The 23,130-nt window shown below is 36.5% G+C and overlaps 1 protein-coding gene across 1 annotated transcript in view; it reads left to right on the top strand.

Moving 5' to 3' along the window:
- LOC104168682 (brain-specific angiogenesis inhibitor 3) overlaps window positions 1-23,130 on the top strand; it is a gene marked incomplete at its 3' end in the record, with an annotated part of 94,470 nt that overhangs the window by 49,786 nt on the left and 21,554 nt on the right. Inside the window, exon 11 of the mRNA XM_009709347.1 lies at window positions 4,062-4,170. Coding sequence (XP_009707649.1) covers window positions 4,062-4,170 — 109 coding nt within the window. The remainder of the gene's footprint in view (window positions 1-4,061; window positions 4,171-23,130) is intronic.

The following is a 23,130-nucleotide window of genomic DNA, read 5'->3' as shown; positions in this document are numbered from 1 at the left end:
AAAGAGTTAACTGCACGTATGTGCAATAGAAGCTTTTAAAATCAAGAGTGGATTGGAGAATGTGATGTGGGAGTGATTAATCTATTCACTTGTGCTTCTTGTAAAATAATTAAAGGACATCAAATAATGGCAGATTCAGAATGAATACTAGGAGATACCTTTTCTACAGCAAGTCAGGTTGCAGGACCTCTTGCCACTGAGAGTACGTGAATTAAAGAAGTAAACAGACAAGTTAATGAAAGAAAAGTCAGTATAAGACTGTTCATGGAGAGATCCTGGATTTGCTCAAGGAAGTCCTTTGGGAAAAAGCTGCTAAAGGCTGGGCAAGAATTCCGAAAGATGTATCACTATGTGCATGCCCCTTTAGACTCATCCCTAGACATCCGCTATTTGCCACTATCAAGGGCAAGAAAACAGCTTATGTAGGTCTTTGGTCTGCTCTTGTATGGTCATTGCCACTGTGCTATACACATACTTGAGATTTGTTCACTTTTAGTGTGGTTCTCAGTAAATCACTAGGTGTTTGAAGGTCTTTGAAGCTATTAACTTCATTTTTGTAAGTTCATCTTTATAATATGAGTAAGAAAGGGAAGATCAGGACTTTTCATTACCAATTCAAACCTTGTAGTAGACATACGATGCTGCAACTGACCCATTGTAATTTAGCCAGCAATTGTATTTCTCTTTTGTTGTTTTTCTGTTCCTCTGTGTAAGAGCCAGATACAAAAATAGACAAAGTTTGTCATTTTCTTTAGTAGTGGTGGATGGAAGCAGCAAAATCACATGCGTGTGGGCCGTTTCCCTAAACAGCACCAAGACTAAGGAACCAATATTAAGCAACTATTTTAGCCCCACTAGTGAACAGACAGGATAGCACTTATCAGCCTTGTCTTCTTCTACCTCCACCCTGCCTGCAAGCCCCTGCTGTGTCCACCATCTGTCCCACGAATGGGGATGACAGCACCTGAGAGGAAGTGGTGAGAGCATGGAGGTAAAAGAGGGAACAACAAATTTCCAGTTCTCTCCCCTCGTTGCCGCTAGTAGAAGAAGCAGTGTTGAAAAATGGAGAGGAGACAAGTTATTTCTACTTTTCTGTAGCTCCTTCTCTCTGCCTGGTATTTCATTGTCTTGTAGACCTGAGTACAGCACTGGTGGGCAGGCAGGAACCCAAGCAAGCACAACGATGTGCTGAATGCTGGAGCAGTGGGGCCATAGCTGCCTGGTGAGAAAGCTGGGGGATTGACTAAATCTTAGACTCCTGAGCTATGGCTCCTGAAGAAACTGTGTGACTGGTCTTGTTACTGTTCTTGGGGAGTTACAGAATACATCTCAAAGAAACTATTGAAGCAAGTAGCTCTTCATGCCAGCTAGGAAGAGTGAGCTGGACTCCTAAGTACTCCTGAGTATTTTTTTCCTTCAGTATTGAAAAAAAAAAAAGTTTCCTATACAAAATATTATTTTCTGTCATATTTTGGATAAAACACTGAAACATTGTAGTTAAATGGAATTGGATTTTAAAACAGAATCAATATTATTTGAAATTACTACATCCTTTGCCAAGACTTTTTTAGTTTTTATGTCAAAATCAAGGTAGGAATTGAACTTGAAGAGGATGTGCCCAGGTTGTTACGTGCTGTGAATGTGATCTAGTGCAAATGCTGTTGACTCTAAAAAAGAGTAAAGGTGATTCTGTTTCTGGTGCAGCTGCTCAGCTGACTTCTTTTTGGTAATGAAACATTGCAGACCAAGGGGCAGTCTAACTAACTTTTATTGCCAGCTTGCATGGTTTTCTTGAACTCCACAGCTACTGTTAACATAAATGTCTTAGCTCATTTTCTGAATTCTTTACTGGAAAGAAAATCTTACTCACTGTCAGGAAATTGTTGACTTTCTATCAAGTATACAGCTGCAATGCCTCAGCACATCCTTTTTTTGTAGATTAAATGCCAGCAACTGATACCATTAATTACAGGTTATATAGCATTTGGATAAGCAGCACTCACTTTAATACTTACCTCTTGTTAAGAGCTGATGTAAAGCACTGCACACAAGGAATCACTTTGAGTCCACAATGCATAAGTTTATACTGGTATTTCAAAACACAGGAGCTATTCTGCATATTGTTCATCACCATCTGCTGGCATCCTATTGATTAACCAGTACTTCAGATATATAAAAATGTAACACTGTTCAACAGTTTCAGATGAAGTTATTGCTATAAAATTTTATGTGCAAGAACTAAGGTGAAAAAATCTTTTCACTGAAATTTATCCTTAGTACATAATCTGTGTGTGTGTGTGTGCTACGAATGAGATGGATGTGAAAACCACACTTGCTACCTCATTAACTCATCATTAGGAAAGTGGAAGTTAAGTCTCCTTCACCTGAAGCAGCAGTTGCAACCTGTTAGGATCATCAATGTTAAGATAAGTTCTTCATAAAAATGGTATTGGTCCCCTACCTTTTATAAAAAATCCATGTAGAAAACAAAGCACATTGTGAAGTTCTCTGTCCTGAACCAAGCAGCTATGGATCTAGACAGATAAAGCAAGATTAAGATGGAATGCAGCATGCTGGAATTTATGGTCTCTATATGAATTTTTTAAAGTCTGTAGTCATGGTAGTGGAAAGAATGGGTTGAATGTTGCTCATAAGGTAAAATTTGAACATCTCACTGATATGAAGAAAAAAGCACTGTGAACAGGTCATCCATTTTTTTTCTATTGCAAAATACTATATTACTGAAAATTTTCCTGTTTGTAACAGGCCATAACAACCAAAAATTATTTTTTATGTATGTGATATGAGCAGAATTTTTAAGCTTATTAATAACTGTTTTGACCTTTAATGCAGTTTTGATAATGCGTCATTGTTATATATATGTGGAATATAACAATTTTTAATGTTTTTGTGATCACAGTAGCTTACAGCTTTGCAAATAAATGATATTTCTTGGAAATGTGCTAGTCCTTACCATTTTGAAAGTCATATTGAGAGGCTGCATTAGCAGTGCAAAGGCTACTGCAATTTATTTTAGTTTACTGTGTCCAGTTCTGGGCTACCCAGTACAAGACATGGATGTAAGGGAATGAGCCCAGGAAAGAGCTATGAAGATGTTTAACGGACTGGAATATCTGATATGCGAGGAGAAGCTGGAAAAGCTGACACTATTTTCTTGGAAAAGAGAAAGCTTAGTGGGCATCCTGTCAATGTTAAAAATTCCTGAGTGGGGAAAGCAAAGAAGACTGAGCCAGACTCTTCTCAGTGGTGTCCAGTGGCAGGATGAGAAGCAAGGGGCAAAAATTAACATGCAGCAGATTCCATTTAAATATAAGAAAAACCTTTTCCCTGTGAGAGTAATTGAATGCTAGAACATGTTGTGCAGAAAGGCTCTGGGGTGTCCATCCCAGGAGATGTTCAAACTCCAGCTGGATGTGTTCTTGGGCAGCCTGCTAGAGCTGACCTTGCTCTGAGCAGGGACTTGAACTAGGTGATCTCCAGAGACCCCTTCCAACCTCAGCTGTTTTATGATTCTCCTACTCCACATCAGCAATGAAAATACTATTACCAGTAACAGCGTATGTTACTTAAATATTGATTAAATCAACAAAGGTTTATCAGGCTGGAGAAGCCATGGTAAGATTTGCATTTAGTTGTTTGTGTCAATAATTCTGAAGTTATTGAAGATATCTTCCAGAGGAAGGAAGAGTATTTTAATTAGTATTATTTTGAAATATGAAATGCTTTAACCCTTAATGAAAGTAATGGCCAGTAAATTTTTTTTTTATAAGAAGTGCAGTGATTTATAGCAAACATTGCACAGTTCCAGTGCAAAGCTGATTTCATGTAGCTTTATGGGAAGTAGTGTCTGTTCACATGAGGATCCAATGACAAAATGGTTGTTTTACAGTGACACAAAATGTTCGGTATTGAAACATGGGAAGAGCAGTTTGCCTATTAAGTCTCACACTTCATTTGATGGCATTTAGATTTTATTTGAATTTGCTGCTGTAGAGATTTTGATATTATAGTTAACAGCAAGTCTGACCTTCCTTTGTTAGATCTATCCGGGCTCGGTGGAGTTAATGCAGGTGATTGAAGATTTTATACACATTGTTGGAATGGGAATGATGGACTTTCAGAATTCATACCTAATGACTGGAAATGTAGGTAAGAAATAGGAATTTCTTCTATCAAATTTATTCCCTATTGAAAATCAGAAATTGCAAGTATGTACTATAGTGTTGCTGCTTCTATTGCAACCCAGATCCTCCTCTTCCAGATTATCTCTGTTGCTTGGTTGTCTCCTCTCTGACAGAACACACTCATTATGACTTACACACTGGACTTCTCCATAATCGTATCTCAATATCTAAATGCAAAGTTTCAGACTCTAAATAAAATTCAGAAAATACTCATCAGAATACTATGAACTGTAGGTATGTGTTAGAGCATTTCCAGGATATACAGTGTTTCAAATGGTAATTTAAAAAATCATGCTAATTAAGTTAATAATGATATACTTAATAGCTTAAGAAATGTTAATTTTGTTGACATTATCTCTTTTAATATTATGTTCTCCCAAAGAACAGTCTTTGCACATGTTATAGTGTGATAGTAATCAACATAGACAGCTAAGCAATAATAAAAAAAAAATAAAATCTGTTAGTTGCCAAAATAATCTAAGCCTATGATTCCTGACATCAATTTTTTCTATGTGTGACAGTTTCAAAATTTTATTCGTGTTTATTTTTTAAACTTTGGTTTTGGCACTAGACAGTTGCCGGTCAATATAATCAAATAATAACAAACATCAAATATAAAGATTGTTGGCAACTGAATTTCTCTTATTCATAGCCATAAATGCTTCTGCAGTATCATAGCATTTTATTAAAAATCAACAAAAAAAATTAGTTTGAAAAGCTACTTTCTGAGCATTTCATCTTTGCATATTCAATTATCTTTCTATAGCTGCACCTTTATAATACCAGGAAAGTATTTGGTAGTTGTAATGTAATGAACAAATTCAAAATATGTATTTGTCTGATAGCAAAACTTCTGGTTTTAGTACATTCTTTCAGATTTTCAGTTAGCATCTTCCTGCATCTATATGTCAGTCAGTTCTTTAGCAAGGTAGAATTAGTTAGAAAATACGGTCATTTAAAAATTAGTTGGCAGAATAAAGCAGGGAAATTGTTGGAAAGTCCCTATTGAAAATCTAACTTGCTGTGCAATAATAAATATTTATTATTGTTGTCCAATTCACATTTAGATTGACAGGACTGTAAACACTAGCCCCTGTAAGGCACAGCCTCGAATTGGAGACATGTCAAAGAACTCACCAAAAAGAACTCTGGCAGTCTTAAAATGCTTAAAACATTTCAATAGGCAGTATGGGAAACTTTAGCTTTTAACCACTGATTTATTATTTCTGTTGTTTACTGTTTGCACTGTAGTACCACTTAAAGCTTCTTCCAGTTGTCAGTCCTTCATTATACTAGACTCTGCACAAATTTGTAAAGAAAAGACAGTATCTTTCTTGAAATGCTTGTTCCGTGGCATTTTTATGACAAAATAAAAAGATGAGCTTATTTAAAGAGCACAGCTCGTGCTTCTTGGCATGTTGTACTGCATTCTGATCTGTTTGTCCTCTGAAAAATGTGGGGAAAAAAAAAGCAAAATGTTTTAAGAAGATGTATTCAAATAATCTATGTCTCTACATATTCATGGCTTCAAATGGGAAACAGCAACAACTTTCCAATTGAATCAGAAACCATGCTGTGCACTGGCTAGTCTAGATAACTGCATAATCTTAACAGTCTTTATTATCTTTCTCTTCCCACATACAAGATATTTTTAGGCACTCAGGAGTAGGTCTGTTCTTAACTGTATAACCATCAAAGGAATAGTAAGAAACTGAGAAAAGTAAAATGAATTTATAGGTTTATTCTGACTACCTAGCTGTGTGCCTTGACATATTGGTGTGAGTTTATTCTCCCTTTGCTCTGTCAGCTGTCAGAAAAGGACAGGGTCACTGCTGTGCAACTCATTGACCAGAATACTTGAGCTCAGGTGACATGGTGAGAAGGGGACTGAAGGTTGTTATCAGCAAGGATTAATTTCTTATTTTCACAAACAGGGAAAAAATGTGTCTGGAGTAATTCAGTTTTAGTGTAGTTATACTCAGGGGATTGATGTAACTGTGTCTGGCTATGTACTTGGAACTTAGGGAACGTTTATGTTGATCTCAAATGAGAGGAATAAACTATGCAGTTGTTGTCTTGTCTTAGCATTAATTTTACTATACCAACAAGAGTTTAAAAATGTGTGAGGTCTTGTTTATAATTTCTAATAACATTCTTGTCATTTAAGTCAGCGAACACATTCCATGCAGGAAGAAGATATGTGCAGAAAGGAGGCCCAACTTTTATGTTATTCATCTTTAAACAGACTATCCAGTAGTTATTCCGTACTTATTTACCATAAAATATTAATAGAATCACAGAATCAATTCCCTCAGCACCTTCAGATATTTTAAATGCCTTTTGCCATATTTTCATTTTAGAATCACTTTACAGTTCAGATATATGAGAAAAAGGATTCAGTAATAAAATGAACTGCTGCTTCTTGTCAGAAAAAAATCCAGTTCTGTAGCAAATTTCACAGTATTGCACTGAGTCCTTGCTTTCCTTCTACTAATTTCAGCTTATGAGTTAATTTCTAATAGAATGGCACTATGATGGTCCATATACAATTTGAACATCTGATTGTGTTTGACAGATATGCTAGTCTCTTGAGATCCTCCACAGATGGAATTTTATTTTCTCTCTTTCAAGACACAGATGCAAGTAGCTGTGGCTTAGCAAGTTACTACACAACAGCTATGCTTCCATGACTGTCCATTGTACATTCTCGGCACATGGGAAGTGATGAAGGTTACCTTACTATATGGTAGGCTATAGCAAGCCACCTTATTATACATTTGGAAGTAACTAAGAAGGTCCATAAGGACAGTTTTCATGCTACTTTTAAACTTTTCAGTGTGGTGGCTTTTAACTCCAATTTTTCATTGTTTCTGAACAAAACATCACAGTCTGGTTCCAAATCCCGATGATCCAATATCGGTGCTTTGGGGTTTATTTAGGCAGCTCAGTCAAATCAAATGCATTTCCATTAAAGCAAGGCCCATCTCCTCTTAGCTCTTCTTTCACGGAAAGAGAATATGCTATGAAAAACTTAACAAATGTAAAAGCAACAATTTGCTCTGATCATGCATGGCTGGGACAGATGGTATATGTTTTATTTGTGTGCTTTCGGTTCTATATTGTATTCCTTTACGAAATGATTAGGTGAAATAAAAGCCTCTGGTAGGAGGTGAAAGCCTCCTTCCTCATCCTATTCCTTCTCCTTCCTCCTCCTCCACCTCGTCCTCCTCCCCAGGACCAGCTGAGCAGGCACAGCAAAAGGATAGTGTGAAAAAACAGGAGCTTTTGCTACCACTGGGTCCCTGAATTAGCTGAAAGCACAGACCTGCCTGCAAGGATGCAACATACAGTGGAAAAAAAAAAAAATTAAACCATATCACCATTCTGTGTTAATTACTTCCTTTCAGTTTTCTCTGTTTTAAAAGGTGAGTTCCTGATTTTAGATCAAAGAATTAATCTTGGCTTTTAACATCCTTTTGAACTTTTTTGGAGAGCTAAAGGCCTAGGCAGATCCACCTCAGGGCTTTGGCTGATTTGGGGTCCCATTGCAGTAAACTGTTAAGAGTTCTGAAAAAATGTATTAAAAGGTGACTGAACTGCTATCAAGAAATATACATCCTTTAATTTTTTTTAAAAATTATTAGACTGGAAGATGGGAGTGCCACAATCGTAACTGTCTTTGAAGATATAGATGGAATGTGGAACTGGAAATAGGGAGCAGTATTAGGAGATACATATTTCTATGGAAGATTAGGATTCTTTTATAAAGGAAAATTTTGCCTCTGTTGTCAAATAAATTTCCTGAAGAACAGCAGCCAAAAAATGGTTAAAGGAGACTCTCTTGTCAAAAATTAAGCTTACAGCTCTTCGAAGATATTAACGGGAACACCAAATAATCTTGAAGTGCAATGTGTTGTCATGGATGTTATTTGGAACTGACAGAAAATAAATAGAATTTTCAGCATGAGAAAAGCCACATTTTGTTAACGTTAATTTGATGAATACTGATATTTGAGTGATCAGTAATGTTCTAAAACATGCAGATGTCACAAAGTTATGTAGACTAGTCAGAGACAGCAAAAACTGAAGATCTCCAGGGGGTATAGCAAAATGAAAAGAAGGGGATATCCACTGGCAGATTAAATTCAGTGTTGACAGAGCATGTAAGAGGGAGTAGTTCAAACCATACATAATGTAGGAATCTAAAAGAATTCAGTAAAATCCCATGGTCACTTTTCAGCAGAGCTCAAAGAACAGCATTAGTGTGCAAAAAGAGCAATCTAAAGAAAATACAGAATTTTAAAAAAAATTTTCAGTAGCCATCACTTGCAATGCTCTTTTCAATTGAGATTATATGGTTGGGATTCATTTTACTTACTTTAAGCATCACAAAGTTTGCCAAAGTCACCCTAGGCTTCATTTATAGTCAGGGGAAACTGCTGCTCAGGACAGCAATTCCTACCATCTTGGACACCTAAAGTAAGGGCTTGGGTTGCCTTCTGGAAGTTCTTCCACTGGCTATAGAGACAGCCTAGTGACTAGCTTAGGCTTGAATGATTCATGTCATCTGAAGCCAAGAGGAGGGGTACTTTGTGAGTAAACAAAACTGTGAACACAGAGAGGTTCAAAGCTGCATGATTAAAAAAAAATAACAGATTGAGAACTGGAATGATTAGAATAGATATTTGAGAACAGATTGTTAAAAGGGACTAGATGTACACAACTGAAAAGTGAATGAAAAGAGAAACTAGACTGACATCTCTGTTTAATCTTGCTCACAGTAAAAATAAAGATTCTTAACTAAACTATACATTAGCTCATTTAATTCTGAATGAGCATGAGACCAAGGTGTTAAGAGGAATAAAATAAAAACAAGTAGATGTCTACATGGTGAATGCAGCTAGCTATGATATTATATGAAAAAATGAAGAGGTGTAAGCCGTGCTTCCATGCATAAATCAGCTTCTGACTAACAGTCTGTTATCTCTCTACTTAAAAATGGCTACGGTGACACTGGTACTTTGATAAGTAATCTGATCCAGTAGAGTAATTAACATAAAATTTTTCATTTAAGACTTCATACTGAGCTGCTATGATAAACTTTATAAATATTGGCAGAGAACAAAGTCTGATTTCTGCCTTCACAGGCAGTCTAGGATGTCATAGGGGAGAAAATTATTTTAAAACAGTGTCTATTGTCTTGTGTCTTTGCATACTTTCTTGTTTCCCCCTTGATCTTCCGTTCCATTTCATATCCATGAAATTTGTACCGAAAGGTTAAATAATCGTGTAGGCTTATGGAGTGTATCTTAAAATTTTCCAGTCATAGCTAGACATATGTAGAAATGTTAGTGACCAAAGAAGCTTTCAGAAGATGCACCTACTCTAGCTATAATACACAAGCAATGGTATACCTGCTGAGCTTTGGGAATTCTGGAAAATAAGCAAGCTGGATATCTATCTGTTATTGTGGGTTCATTCATCCTTTCCCAAGGTAAGATTTGTAGGTCTTGTAAATTGTGGATCCTATTCATACTCTCTAGAAACCTCTCCACATGATATGTTTCGTTTACTTATGCTAATGGCATCTGCCTAGTCTGCTTATCTTTTTTTGTATCAGAGTTAGTGATGTGTATCTTAAATGCAGCACTGGAGATCCTCTGATTCATGTATGACAAATTTCATACTGGCCTAAAATACACTAAGAGACTGAATTGGTTTTAACTTTTGAAAGGGTCTTTTTTCAAATATATTAAAGAAGACTGGAAAAAAGCCACAGCATTGATATTAACTTGTCCAAAGTTGTAAAGAAAATGTCTAAAATTTTTCAGTCAGGAAACAACTATTTTGATAATTGCATACACATATACTCAGAATTAATTTGTAATGAAATTACTGCTTGTTCTGAGGCTGTGTAGTGCTAAAGCACAGTATTGTGAATTTTAAAGTGGATATTTGTGGTTAATAAAAATTCGGCGTGTAAAATTTCAACATTTTCTCCCAATAGAAAGAAAATTAGACCTGTCAGACAAACGAAAATACAAATTCCATAGAATGGCCTAAAATAACCCTTCAGATCTCTCTCCTGTTTCCGTCAAGTTATTCCAGAATAACCCATGTGTTCACAAAGCAAAATGTAAGGGTACAGCCTTTAACAAACCAATGTGGATTGGACTTACTATGTTTAAGTAGGTGAACAGGAATCATTCCTTGTAGTGTGTCATAGTTCATGTGTAAATAGCTCTGTAATGATTAATATAATTATGTTTGGGCTTGTCAAGGACATTTTCGCTAGGAAAAAATAAAGTGAAACTTGCATTGTTTTGCAGTGAAATACATTCCTAATAAATATAAACCCACAAGTCTCCTTTAATTCATGGAGTATTTATATTCTCTTCAGATTTCTACCTAGCTTTTGAATAACTAGTAAACTACACACCAAAGTAAGCAATATTTAGCTACCAGTCTTTCCTGGTGTTTTATGACATAATTTTGCTATATAGACTTTTGCCAGTTTCCATTGTCTAATATCCCATTTCTTCTCAAAACAGCCTAAAAGAATCAGTGCCTGTCATATTCCCATTTCAGGCTAGGATCTGGCTTTTACGACTGCATCTATAAACATGAATCAAAAAGGACCAAATGCAGGCTTGAGAGCTGTCCTGCAGTTGTCCATGCTGTTTCGTTCTGGCACCTGCCCAAACAATGCCAAGGCATAGTTCAGGGAATAGTCCAGGTGAGAAACCAGTCCTGGCAGGCACAATGAATGTTTTTGTTTTTCTCATTGCACTGTGGTGTGTAGTTTGTCACACTCTGTCCTTGGATAGTGAGCATGGTGGTCAGAGCAGTTACAAGTTCTACCTTCTGCCTACTGTTCTTTTCATTCATGACTTTGGCTCCTGGTCATAATCCTCTTTGTTTCACCTCAGATGTAGCCCACTGGTCTTTCCTGCCCCAAGCCTGTACGCTGTCAGTTGTGCAGATGCTGTTATGTGAAAGTGGGCATCTGTCACATTTCTTTCTTCACTCTCAAAAAAATCCTTCAACTCCCAAGATTCATGCACAGCCAGTGTCACTCTCCTGTTTCCCTGTTCATTTGCTCGAATGATACGTTACAGTCTTCTCGTGGCTAAAGGCTACCAGAAGAGACATTTTTCAGAGAAAAATAGGCAAAAGTATAAGAAAACTACAGATAAAGGTCAGTTGGAGTTTTTATACCCTTATATACTACTCCATATATATTCATATCATTTCCTTTGCAGCAGCCTCAGCAATTCCTTCATCAGATCAATATGTTGGCTTTCAGAAGACTCAAGCTTTCTCAACTGATTAAAGGGGAAAAACTTCATGCGCACTTTGAAGGTCTAGCTCATGGCAGCATCTGACTTAGTGCCTGAAGTAAATGATCGAGAGCTCGTATTTCTTTCTCAATATCAAATAAGCTTATTAAGTGATTCACATTCTCTGAAAACTTAGCTGTGAACAGTGCATAAAAGAGTAGGCTTTTTTCTCTCTTTTCTAAAACTGCATACTCAGTGATCCTGAGGAAATACATCTCTCAGATACTTAAGGTTAAAAATGACTAATATCAAGGGAATGTCTATATGAATCTTTATCAAACAATCTTCACAAATGTGGACAAAAATCTAACTTAATTCTATGGCTATATTCTAAGTAATAGTCATAATTCTGTAGTTAGTTTCATGTATACGATTTATTAATTATCCTTAAAAGTAAAGCTGAATAAATTAACCATTCAGTATTTGTAAATGGATGCTATAGGAAACTGGAATAATCTAAGGTAGTTCGCTTTCCTACCTTATATTAAGTAAGATACAGTGGAGTAAAAGGTTCTAAAGAAATGGAAACTATAAAACATGCATACATCCAGGCTTCAGTCTAATTTAAAAAAATGCTTCCAACTGAAACAGAAAGCAGGGTCTGCAGCCCATTTGTGGAAATAACTTTTTACAGCCTGTAAGTCTATTTATCTTAGATTCTTGTATCCTCCCTACATTATACCCCTGTGAAGTCTCTTCTGAATCATTCTGTTATAGACCCCTTATCACATCAGCAATTAAAAACTAGTGTTTTGTAAAGGAGTCAATTGTTTTATGACAGGCCATTTTTTAACAGGTGCACTTGAGTGTTGCCCTGAGAAATTAAATATCTGAGTTTATTTACTCCTTTGCCTGGGACAGCTGCATCTTTAAGTGACTCCCAAGAATTTCCAAGTAGAATGAGGCTTAAAGGGATAGAAACTAAGAGTCAGTGGTGGTAGCTTTGAGTTAATGGAGTAAATGCACACCCAAGAGAGTGTTATCATTTCGTAGTAAGGTAGTGCCAAGAGGCAACAGTCATATTCAGTGAAATATAGTGTCAAGATATTCCAGACAATACAGTCCTTCCCTTCAAGAGGGGAGGCACCAGGGTATCACAGTCTGGTAACACAGTGCAATTCTGCATGGGCTGGTGACTCGTTCTGGGATTTTGTGTCCCTGTAAGGCAGTCACCACACGAGCATCCAGCCGTCATCTGGTGGTACATCGACTAGAGGTAGTCAGCTAGAGGTGCTGTGGCTGAGTACTATAAAGAACAAAGTTACACCCTCAGTTTTAATGAGTTCTACAGGGTTTTGTTACTCACTCGCTACTGAAAATGAAAGAAGGAAAATTAAATAGAATTAAAGTAAAAATCCACAAAAAATAAATCAGTTAAAATAGGCATAAAACCAAGGAATCATACTTTCAACGGGTAAAAACTAGCAAAAGTCAGTGGAAGCCGACTGATTTCCTATCTGAGACTCTGGAGTCAACAGACAATATTACTTACGAAGACTTAAGAGACAGCTATTCTTTCTGCATGTTACTTGCAGAGTGTCAGAGGTCTGTTACCCAAAAATGAACTCCATTGTGAAGGTGGAGGTAGAATGGTTTGTACCAAGCGCAGGATATGGCATACCAGCTGCCAAAGTTTCTTTTCATTTTCTGGCTTTTCCGGGGAAAAAAAAAATTAAAAAAAGCCAAACAAACAAAACCACAAAACCCCAAAACTAAAAACAAAACAAAACAAAGAAACAACAACAACAAAAAACGGAAAAGGGAGGGAAAGAACTTCTATCTACAATATTAGACAATCAACCTGCTGTGCTGAAAAAGTATATGATTTCCTCAGTGGTGACTGTAGGTTTTAATTCCAAATAGCAGTACAGATCTGTTTCTTCCAAACGGCATAGCCTGAAAGTAACATAACAATTGAGGTAACAAACTGGATAAGTGTTTTTTATTTTTCAAGTCAGTTTCATGAGGGTGTTAGTGGATTATTAATATCAGAGAAAAGTATTTTTATGGTAAATAATTATTTTGGCAGTGGAACTATAAGATATTGTTGAGATCAAACTTCAAAGCCATGTAAACATATGCAGATATAATTCTAAGTAATTATGTTTGTGCCTGTGTAATTATTTTTTTTTAATATGGAGAGTTAGACCTCAGTATACGGAACAAAGATGCTATGTATGTCTCTGCAGTTCTGTTAAGATCAGGTTGTATAATGGTAGCAGAGCTAACAGTGTCAGTAAGACCAGTTCAAAGCATCCCAAAGCATCCATGTACTGGGTTTGCTAAAATCAAGCACTGGGTCTGAAAGTTATGAAGTATCTTTTGTGCCTTGTGATTCCTGAACCCATAATTTCACTAATTTCATGGGTTTCATGGGTTGCTTTCCCTTGACTTCAGCTGTGAATTTTAGGACCCTATTTGCTGCTCTGGCTCAAGGCTGAGATAGAGAATCATTGATAAAGTTTGTGATATAAATCAGAAGATCATTCTACTATGGATGATTATAGCTTTTTCCCACCTTGGAAAGTTTCAGGAGGAACTCTGTAAAAGATTGTTTTCTTTTTTTTTTTCTTCTTTTTTTTTCCCTTTCTGTAAGTCTCCTGTACAGTGCGAAGAAAAATTTTTTCTCACTCAAAAAAATGTGGTACAGCTCTGTGGCCTGCAGTATTTGAATGGTACTAGATGGAAGGAGCACAAATGTTTAAATTGCCCTGCAGTCATGCCAAATAGCTTGCTTTTGTGGTTGTTTTTCTTTTTTTGTCTTAACACTCTCCACATACATGGAGACATGTAATCAGCCATAGGCAGCATTCCTCTGTAAATCTTTTAAGAATATAGTTTGGAAAACGGTCTTACGGAAAAGATACTTGATCTTATTACATTAATGACTTTTCATGTAATATGTGGTTCAAAGCTCATACTGTTCTTTAATGACTATTATTTTGCGGAATTTTTTTCTAACTTATAAGGTCTTCCACTTTTAGTGCCAATTACATTATTTAATAGTTAGCAGTGTTAGTTATATGCCATTTCTTGTAATACATTGCTATTAAAATCTTACGGCCTCATACGATCTTCTGTTACGCAGGAGTCAAGTATCTTGAAAGGAGGTAGATTTCAAGTTCATCTGCGGGAAAATAGTATATTAGTATTGTAACTTGTCCAGAAAATCCTGTTTCTAGTCCTGTTTTAGAGCAGCATAGCTAGAACGTGAGCTGATCTCAAAGGCAAATACTTGGAAACGCATTCATATGTGTATAAATTGTGCCCTTTGGTGAAACATATTTCCTCCCTATATTGGCACCAAAATCTCATCTCCAATAAAGCAGAGGAATGAAAAGAGACTGGCCTGCCCAAGGGGAAGAAGCTGTGGGACAGTCATGAGGATGACTGGATCTTCAGGGACTGGCAGTCAGGCAGGCTGCTCTATCTGCATGTACAAGACTTCTCCCATTTCTGAGGGAAGCATTTATCAAAAATACAGCAAGCATATCCCCTCCTTTCTCATTTTTACCTCAAGAGGGTACAATATGTTCATAAAGATTAAAGGGAATGTCTCATTTTGCCATTAGGTATCTTAGATTGTTCATTGCAGAAGCATAGAATGAATGTTTTTAATGCTCATTTAGCTTTGAAAATTGCATCACTATCTAAGCAATGAAAAATAATGGTCTCCATTCACAGTCAACAATGCACAAAGAAAAGTTAATTTCTGCAAAATGACTGTCATTTAACTTTGCCAAATTGAACTTATACCTGGTTTTTGGATTAATAGTTCCACTACTGGAAAACATGGCTGGTGGTTTTATACTGCATCATCTATTTTACATTCCTGGTTGTACTTCAAAATAATTTTCAGAAGTTAAAATTATAGATATCCAAACCTCTCATAAACTGAAATGATAGAGACTGCACATCAATAGGGTAAAACATTCAAATATGGCACTAGTTCATCTATTTTGAAATGGTATTCAACAGCAAAGCTCAGAGGAGTTTGAAGTGTTTATGTTTATACTGTTTATCATTTTATTTGACAAGATATTAGAGGGAGTTTGCTGAATATATGTGTTTGTTCTTTGAATATACTTGAAGCATGCATTTAGGAATTTTCTTTTCAAGCTTGAAAAATAAGGAGGCAAGTAACTGGAAGTTGGCCATTTTTTCCTTCTTGTAGACATTTGTTAGAATATTTTCTTCTGTTCATGATTTTGTTAATCTTTAAATTATCTAACAGCATATCTCTTCATGAGCTTTTTAATATACGGTTTGAGAGAGTCTCTGTCTAGTGAGTCACATGTGTGCTTTTTATGGATTTGTTTTCCTGTGGATATAATTTCTATTGATAGCACCAGCTGCTGGATCCAAATTTTTACCTGTCACTCAGCATTCTCTATGCTTACATTAATCTGCACTGTCACTGATTCCTAGCTATAGCTGGGCATGAAATGGCATTGTTCAACCTGCAATTGTTTGGGGTTTTTTGGTGTTTGTTTTTTTTTTTTTTAGATTTAGTGCTTCACTGGAATAAAGCTAAACCTTCCATTAAAACAGCTTAAATAAAGTTATGTTACCTCCCAGCTGCAGTGGACAGTTACCACAAGCTGTCTGAGAAGCTAATTGCTAAATTGCCAAAATACTATTTTGTTTCTTCACAACATTTGAACCTCTTGGTGGTACAGAACGTTAGGACTCAGTGTTTATATTGCCACCTTAATCTTTCATTTTGAAATAGTTTCATTTGGTAGAAGTATCTAAATGGATAGGATTTTTTTTCATTCAGATCAAGTCTATAGTATATTGAGGTTTGGACTAAAGGAGAAAATTATTCTGTAGTTGGTGGCTAGAGTTTTCTCAGGAATATAAGAAAAACAAGGTCAAGTTACTGTTCCAGTGAGGTTTCTTTGTTCTCAGTTTAGTCATTGGACTCAGGCTGAATTTAATCTGTGACAGAAAGAACTAAAAATGAAGGAAGGCATAATATAAAAATTCCATAAACATAACCTAAATATAGTAGGTCATTATTAAAAAGCCCAAGGAATTACTTATTAAAACATACTTGCAGGTTTTGTTTAAGGGCTTCTGTCCTCCTCTTCTCCTATCTTGTATATAATTTCCAATCTTATATACCTCTGTTGAATAATAAAATTTGCTTATTCCTATTAATGTGATTAAATTAGTTGTTTCACTTAACTGATTTTACTTCTTATATTGCTTATGCTAAATTCTCATCTGTTCCATTTTTAATGTTTATGTGAATGTTGGTGTAAGTTTTGGGAAAAAAATTTCTTCTATGTGTCCAATGAATTTCTTGCTCTAAGCAGTGTAACCAGTATGTTGTCTCAGCACATGCCCTAAAAGTCTCATTTGCTGAGTGATGACAATTAGCACCTTTTGAAAATGTTTGATTACCGTTCAAATGTCCCTTTGCAATAAACGTAGTGTATCTGTAGAACCCAAATGTTTAAATCATCAAGATTTAATTAATAACCACAGTTCATATCAAGATAGGTCCAGATCATGCTGTCCACATCTGTGCTGCTGCAAAAGTGTTACTGTTTTGAAATATTATCAAATAACTGAGCATCCTTACACTGACCCTTAACTTTGTTCCTCTTTCATTCAGTTTAGAAATTTTCTTATGAATGTTTGCCACCAGAGTGCAGTTAGTTTGGCTTCCAATAAAGCACCATTTAGATGTTTTGGGATTAGGGACAGAAAACCCATTTAGTACATCAAAAGTATTCTATAAAAGCAATAGCACTGTAAAACTACACAGAACAGAGAGGGGAAAATAACTAATGGGAAAAAAAAGCAATTTTCTTTCCAGCATCCTGTAAAATACTGTTCGTTGGTTAACAATGCTATAATGAGGATATGGGGGGGAAAAAGGATAATATAAAATGCCGCTTTTTGATTTTCCAGTTCTCCAGGGAATGATTTGTACTAGGAAAGCCACCTTGACTGTGGATTATAATTTGTAAGTAGTCTATTGGAAAGCAAGAACTTTTTTTTTTTTCTGGCTATCTCCTAGATTTAACTGTGGAGATGGACAGTTATCCTAAATATGGCATGGCTGTAATAACAAACATGGGCTCGGGTATAGAATACTTGATGTTGAATGATTTTGCAAGACTAAAAGTATAGATTATTTTTGAACAGAATATGCAGAAATTTGCAGTAAATTCATAGCTTGTCTGACATGTAAATTCAGTCATTCTGTGTTAGTGCTTTCAGGCACAGGAACTTCATTGAAAGAATTGTGTTGTGTTCTTGTGTCCCAAAAACTACAGTTCAATAGAAAACAAAAATTCCATCCATGCTTCTTATGTCAATATTTCACATTCATGATATTCCATTTACAAAGAACTCACTATGCTTTTTTATGAAATAACATATGCAAACAGTCTGGAGTAAACTCTTCCTTTCCGCTTTATATCATAGATATAATTGTGTTTTCTGGAGTATTGCACATTGCAGAATGAAATTTTAACTTTATAGAGCTTCTACCTACAGGCAATATTTCCAGGAAATAAGGGATAGTTAGCCAAAGCACTATAGTTTCAGTTTGGGGGTCTCCTATTCTCAATATGTATTTCATAAACATACTGCAATGAACAGCACAAGAAATTAAAGAAATAACAATAGCAATAAAACCAAAATTTTTGTTGGAATAACTGTAGCAGAAAATAGATTGCAGATAAGATGTGGTGCCAAAGAAATAGCAGAGTCATATCAGGTGTATATGGTAGTAATGCAAATGCTGCAGAGCCAGTCATGGTGATGGCTCCTTTTGATGGCATCCATCGTGCCTCAGGAAAACCAGAGATGTTTTCTTACTCATTTCTACTGATTAGCTGTCCAAAGTGTAGTTCTCTACTGCATGTAAAAGCAAAACTGAAGGCCCTGTGAGGGCATGTGAAAAGTTGGTCTGAATTCAAATAGACTGTTTAAGAGTTGGAAGCCTATCTGCTGTAGGTATAATGCTATACTATATCTTGAGTTAAATATTTTGAGCAGATTCTATGATTTGCTTTGGCACTGAGCTCAGGAGTAATGTGCTTGCATTTTATGTGCTCAGTCACAGGCAAGGGTTAATCAAGTATTCCTAAAATGTGGTTTAAGTTCACTATGCAATATATACAAAATTTAGATGATTTTTTTAAAACCCTGAGAAAGCAACACAAGGAACCTTAATTAGGCATCTCTATCTTTCTCTGTCAACTGCACTCAAAATTGATGGACATGTAAGGCACTTGAATTTAGACAAGGGAAACAGCAGTGGTATAATATTTGACTGAGTTGCCTAGTTGACTGTTGGTTCTTATTCCTTTCTTAGCTGCTTGGATCTTTTTGATTCCTCCTCCCACAACTTTGATAGACATGAAAAGCCTCTTGTTTGGGGGGAGTAGGAGGGAAGAAGCAGGGAGTGCTGGAGAAGGGATGACCAGAATTGGATAGCAGGAGCTGAGCACAAGATCCACATGCCATAATGATTCCTGTGATTGAGTTACAACAGCTCATAACAACCAAGCTCTGTCATTCTTTATAGGGCCAATTTTCTAGGTAGATGTTTTTTAAAGCATTTCCTCATTATGGAGTTGTTTTGTTGAAATGACCATAATAACTCTGAGATATTTCTCCTGAGTTATTAAAGTTAATTTAGAATTCAAGAATGTGAACAAGAAAATCAAACTCAGTCTAATTAGTATTACTTACTACTTATATTGGAGAGTGTCTATATGTCCCACTGAGGTACTGAGTTTTTGTTGTGCCATGCATGATGTAAACAATCTAAATAAAGCATGTGTACATTATCCCAACAAATAGAATTCACAGTGCCCCAGGACAACTTTTTACAACCCCTTAAGCAAATCTGAATCCACTTTAACTCCTCCATGGAGAACATTCAAGATGAATTAGACATGCCACCAGAAAACAAAGACCTAGTTATGAATTCCTGTGAGGAAGGTCAGAATCATGGCTTGAACATGAAACTGAGACACAGGAGACCTGTTTTTCTAACGGTTCTGTTTCAGATTTTCTGCATGACTCTGCTCAAGCCTGTCTTGAAGATATTTATGGTGTAGACGTGGCAGCACCTGCTTCTCAGGTGCTGAGTTCAGGATGAAGCAAGAGTGAGCTGCTCTGTGCGGGAAACCAGGAGACAACAGGGCATACACAGTGGCCTTGCTGGCAGAGACGAGGTCCCACTGCACCCAAACAAGAAGAGCAGAGGAAGTCTGTGAGGGTAGCCAGGCCTAGCTAATATTCCAGATCACCAGACAAGTCCATAGTGATGAGGCAGATCTGTTGTCAAGCCAGGAAGTCAACTCACAGCGTCAGGGTCAGGATCCAATCCGGTGGTCTCCGGGCAAGCCCATAGTGAAAAGGCAGGTCCAAGGTCGCTTGACCTTGACACCAAATCCACAGGCCAAAGTTCAGACAACTGAAATACATGTCCACGCACAGTCACAGCTGATTCAGCTTAAGTGTAGCTCCTGAGTGAAGGGGCATGGGCCCCCACCTCTCACAGCCCTTTTCACGGTAGTCTGATCTAAGTTCCAAAGTCACATTATATCAGAGCTGATTTTGAGCATGAGCGGCTAAAGCTGTAGAGGGGTATGTGTGATGGGGATGCACTGGCTTATGCCAGCTTGGTCTCCAGGTTGAATACAAAACTCAGGATGGAAGATATCCACTAGAGAAGTAATTTGATGCTGGCCAAGAAATGCTAAGCTTATAACTGAATTCTTTCTCTCTCCTAAGTTAGTAGAGTCAACAATTTGGTAAAACACGAATTTGAGACATCTCTCTGTTACCTGGGATGAATTAAGCAAACCTGCCTTTCTTCTGAACCTTTGGCTTATGTATTGTGCCTGTTGTCAAATGAGTATTCAAATACAGTTTTAGTCTTCCTTTCCTCCTAGATAGCTCAGGTTTTGATCGTGATAGCCTTGAATCCTAATGGATATTCTCATCTAAGGTGAGGAAAGTATGGTTTATAATTCCTTCAGATGGGGATCCCCTCTTCGGAGGGGGACTTAATTGCATGCAGATCTTCCTAATTCAAGTGCTCAAAACATTAGATCAGTAGTCTAACAGGCAGTCTTAGACCAGCAATGCTTTCTCTGACTTGGCCAGGTTTTAAAAAAGGAAGCAACTGCAGATGCATTTAATGAGAGGACCAGTCTGGTCAGTAAACACAGCTACAGGCTTGAGCTTTTTGGGGGTCTTACCTCTTGCTCTGTCTAATTTCTCAGTCTTAATGGAGCCAAAGTATAAAGAAAGCACTGAGATGCTCTGATTGGAACATTTCTGGGAAGGCGCATGGAGCAATTTGTACATGCCTGGTGAATTGCTGTGAAAGCGAGGGCCACCTGCAAGCATTTCCTCCATATCTACTGTTTTGCAGGATATGGCTTTTAAACAGGCTCTACTTTTAAGGATTCACTAGCCACTTCCATACTATTAATGCTCCAAGATTCTATGCCAGAGTAATTTACAGTTCTCCCTGTTTTAATTTGCTCATAGTTGTATCTGAAAGTTCTACAAGATGCCATTCTGAATGATTAAAAAAGGTGTTCAATAATAAAATATAATAGATAATCTGTTTCTAGTCTGCTACTAGAAGGTGTGATTAGGAACATATATTGATTCACATGCTTTATTTTGTTTCTTCTGTGTATGGCTTTTATACATCGAACCTTCTATCTCCATGCCTAAGAATTTACTTCTTATATCACCTTTCAGTATCCTGCATAACTTAGTTCATATCTTTCTAGGTTTCTGAATGATAGGATTTAGTTTTCATTTCCCTAGAGGTAAGACAATGGCCATCTTTCCTTTGCTTCAATTTACGACTTCTAGGAAGCAATCTGCTCTTCATCTCTCCAGGCAATGTAATGTTGAGAGAATATTTTTTATCAATTCCCTGCTAATGATTTTCATGTCTGTTTGCCCCCTTACTGATCTCTTGTCCTCTGTCAAGTCCTCTCTGTCTGTCTTTCTAATAGTTCTTAGTGGATATGTAATCATCAGTAAGCCTGATAAATAAACATACGAATTATATCTCTCAGCTTTTCTTCTTTCTGCCTTACTCTGAAGACAGCTTCATCATCATTCCCACCTTCTGAGCTCACTACCTTAACATTATCTTCCGTCTCACTCACTCTTTCTCTCATTATCAACTAGAATCACCAGCACAGATGCTTTTCCATTGACCTTAGCGATCAAAAAATGCTTGGTTTCTGTACCTTCCTTGCGCAGGTGCAGATCTAAAGGTGCAGATCTAAAATAGTGTTGCAGGTTGCCTTGCCCCCTGAATATTACCGTGGTTTTCACCTTTATGTCTGTAACATTAAAACTCATGCACTTAAATGCCAACTCATTCTGTCTCCTGCATCAGCCTCCATCTTCTGTCTTGCTTTATGCTGAGTCTTTCTTTTCCTTGAGAAGTGCTTTATGACAAGGCAAGAGTTGCTGAGGGAGACCTTAGTCTAGGTATGAATGCACAGTAATGCTAAGAGGAATGGCAAAAAATACAGCTCTTTCAGAAACACAGAGTACCTTGGACGGGGCACTGGGTCTCTTTGGCTATTCCTGTCTTCCTCTTCTTCAATATAATTCCCAGAAGATGGAGTTGTCTTCTAGTTAATGAAGTACAACTTCCTACCATGTTTTGTTTAAAGCACTTTTATTAATAACCACCTATTTCAGGAAGCATTCTATTTATCATGAGAACACATATTTCTGACTACTCATAAAAGAATTGTTTACATTTTCACTAGTTCAGTTGGGTTTTCTTCAAACTTGTGATTCAGATTTTCAAATTTAAAAGTGATTTTGTTCTTTATGTTCCACATTAGCCACCATGTTAATCTTACAGTATGCATTAATATCAAGTAAATAATAACAGTGATTAAAAGTTATAAAAATGCTAAGATTATTATTTTTTTCCCCTAGGGAGACATACAGAAGTAGCATCTGTAACATGGACAAATTCTATGATGCTATAGCCATTTCTATACACTAACTCTTTCTCAGAGAGTAAACTTTAATAGTTTCCATAACATTTTTTTAAGAAATATTTTATTCTCAATGACAACAATTCTTAATGCTCTAATTGCTGTTTGAGCTTTTAATTCTTTATTTTCCGTTTTTATTTCCATAACTGGACCAAGGAAAGGTTTGGAAAAAGAAGAATGATAATTTTATGCTTTACCTGTTTTAATTTTATCCAGCTAGATTTTTTTATCATAACAAGTGTGCAATCAGAAACCACTCAAGAGAATGCATATGCATATGTGGTATTTCATGAGTCTTTGAAATTAGAATATTCCTGAGTTGTTCCTGTAATACAGAATTTGGTACTGAACAACAAAAGTACACAAAACCAAAAAGAAACACTGACCTGCTGCCTATGATTTATTTTTTTTAAATTATGTAAGTAGCAGAAGAGATCTGAGTGTTTATTAAATGCGTCCTGATCATTGCCTGAAGCCATGCTGCTTTCTAACTTGTCGTAAATAGTATTTTGATCATATTATTGGTATGGTAGTGTATTGCTGGCATTTGTTACAGGCTTT

Source organism: Cariama cristata, unplaced genomic scaffold (assembly GCF_000690535.1).
Source record: "Cariama cristata isolate BGI_N322 unplaced genomic scaffold, ASM69053v1 scaffold5111, whole genome shotgun sequence".
Taxonomy (NCBI): Eukaryota; Metazoa; Chordata; class Aves; order Cariamiformes; family Cariamidae; genus Cariama; species Cariama cristata.
This window is presented reverse-complemented; position numbering and strand designations above follow the sequence as displayed.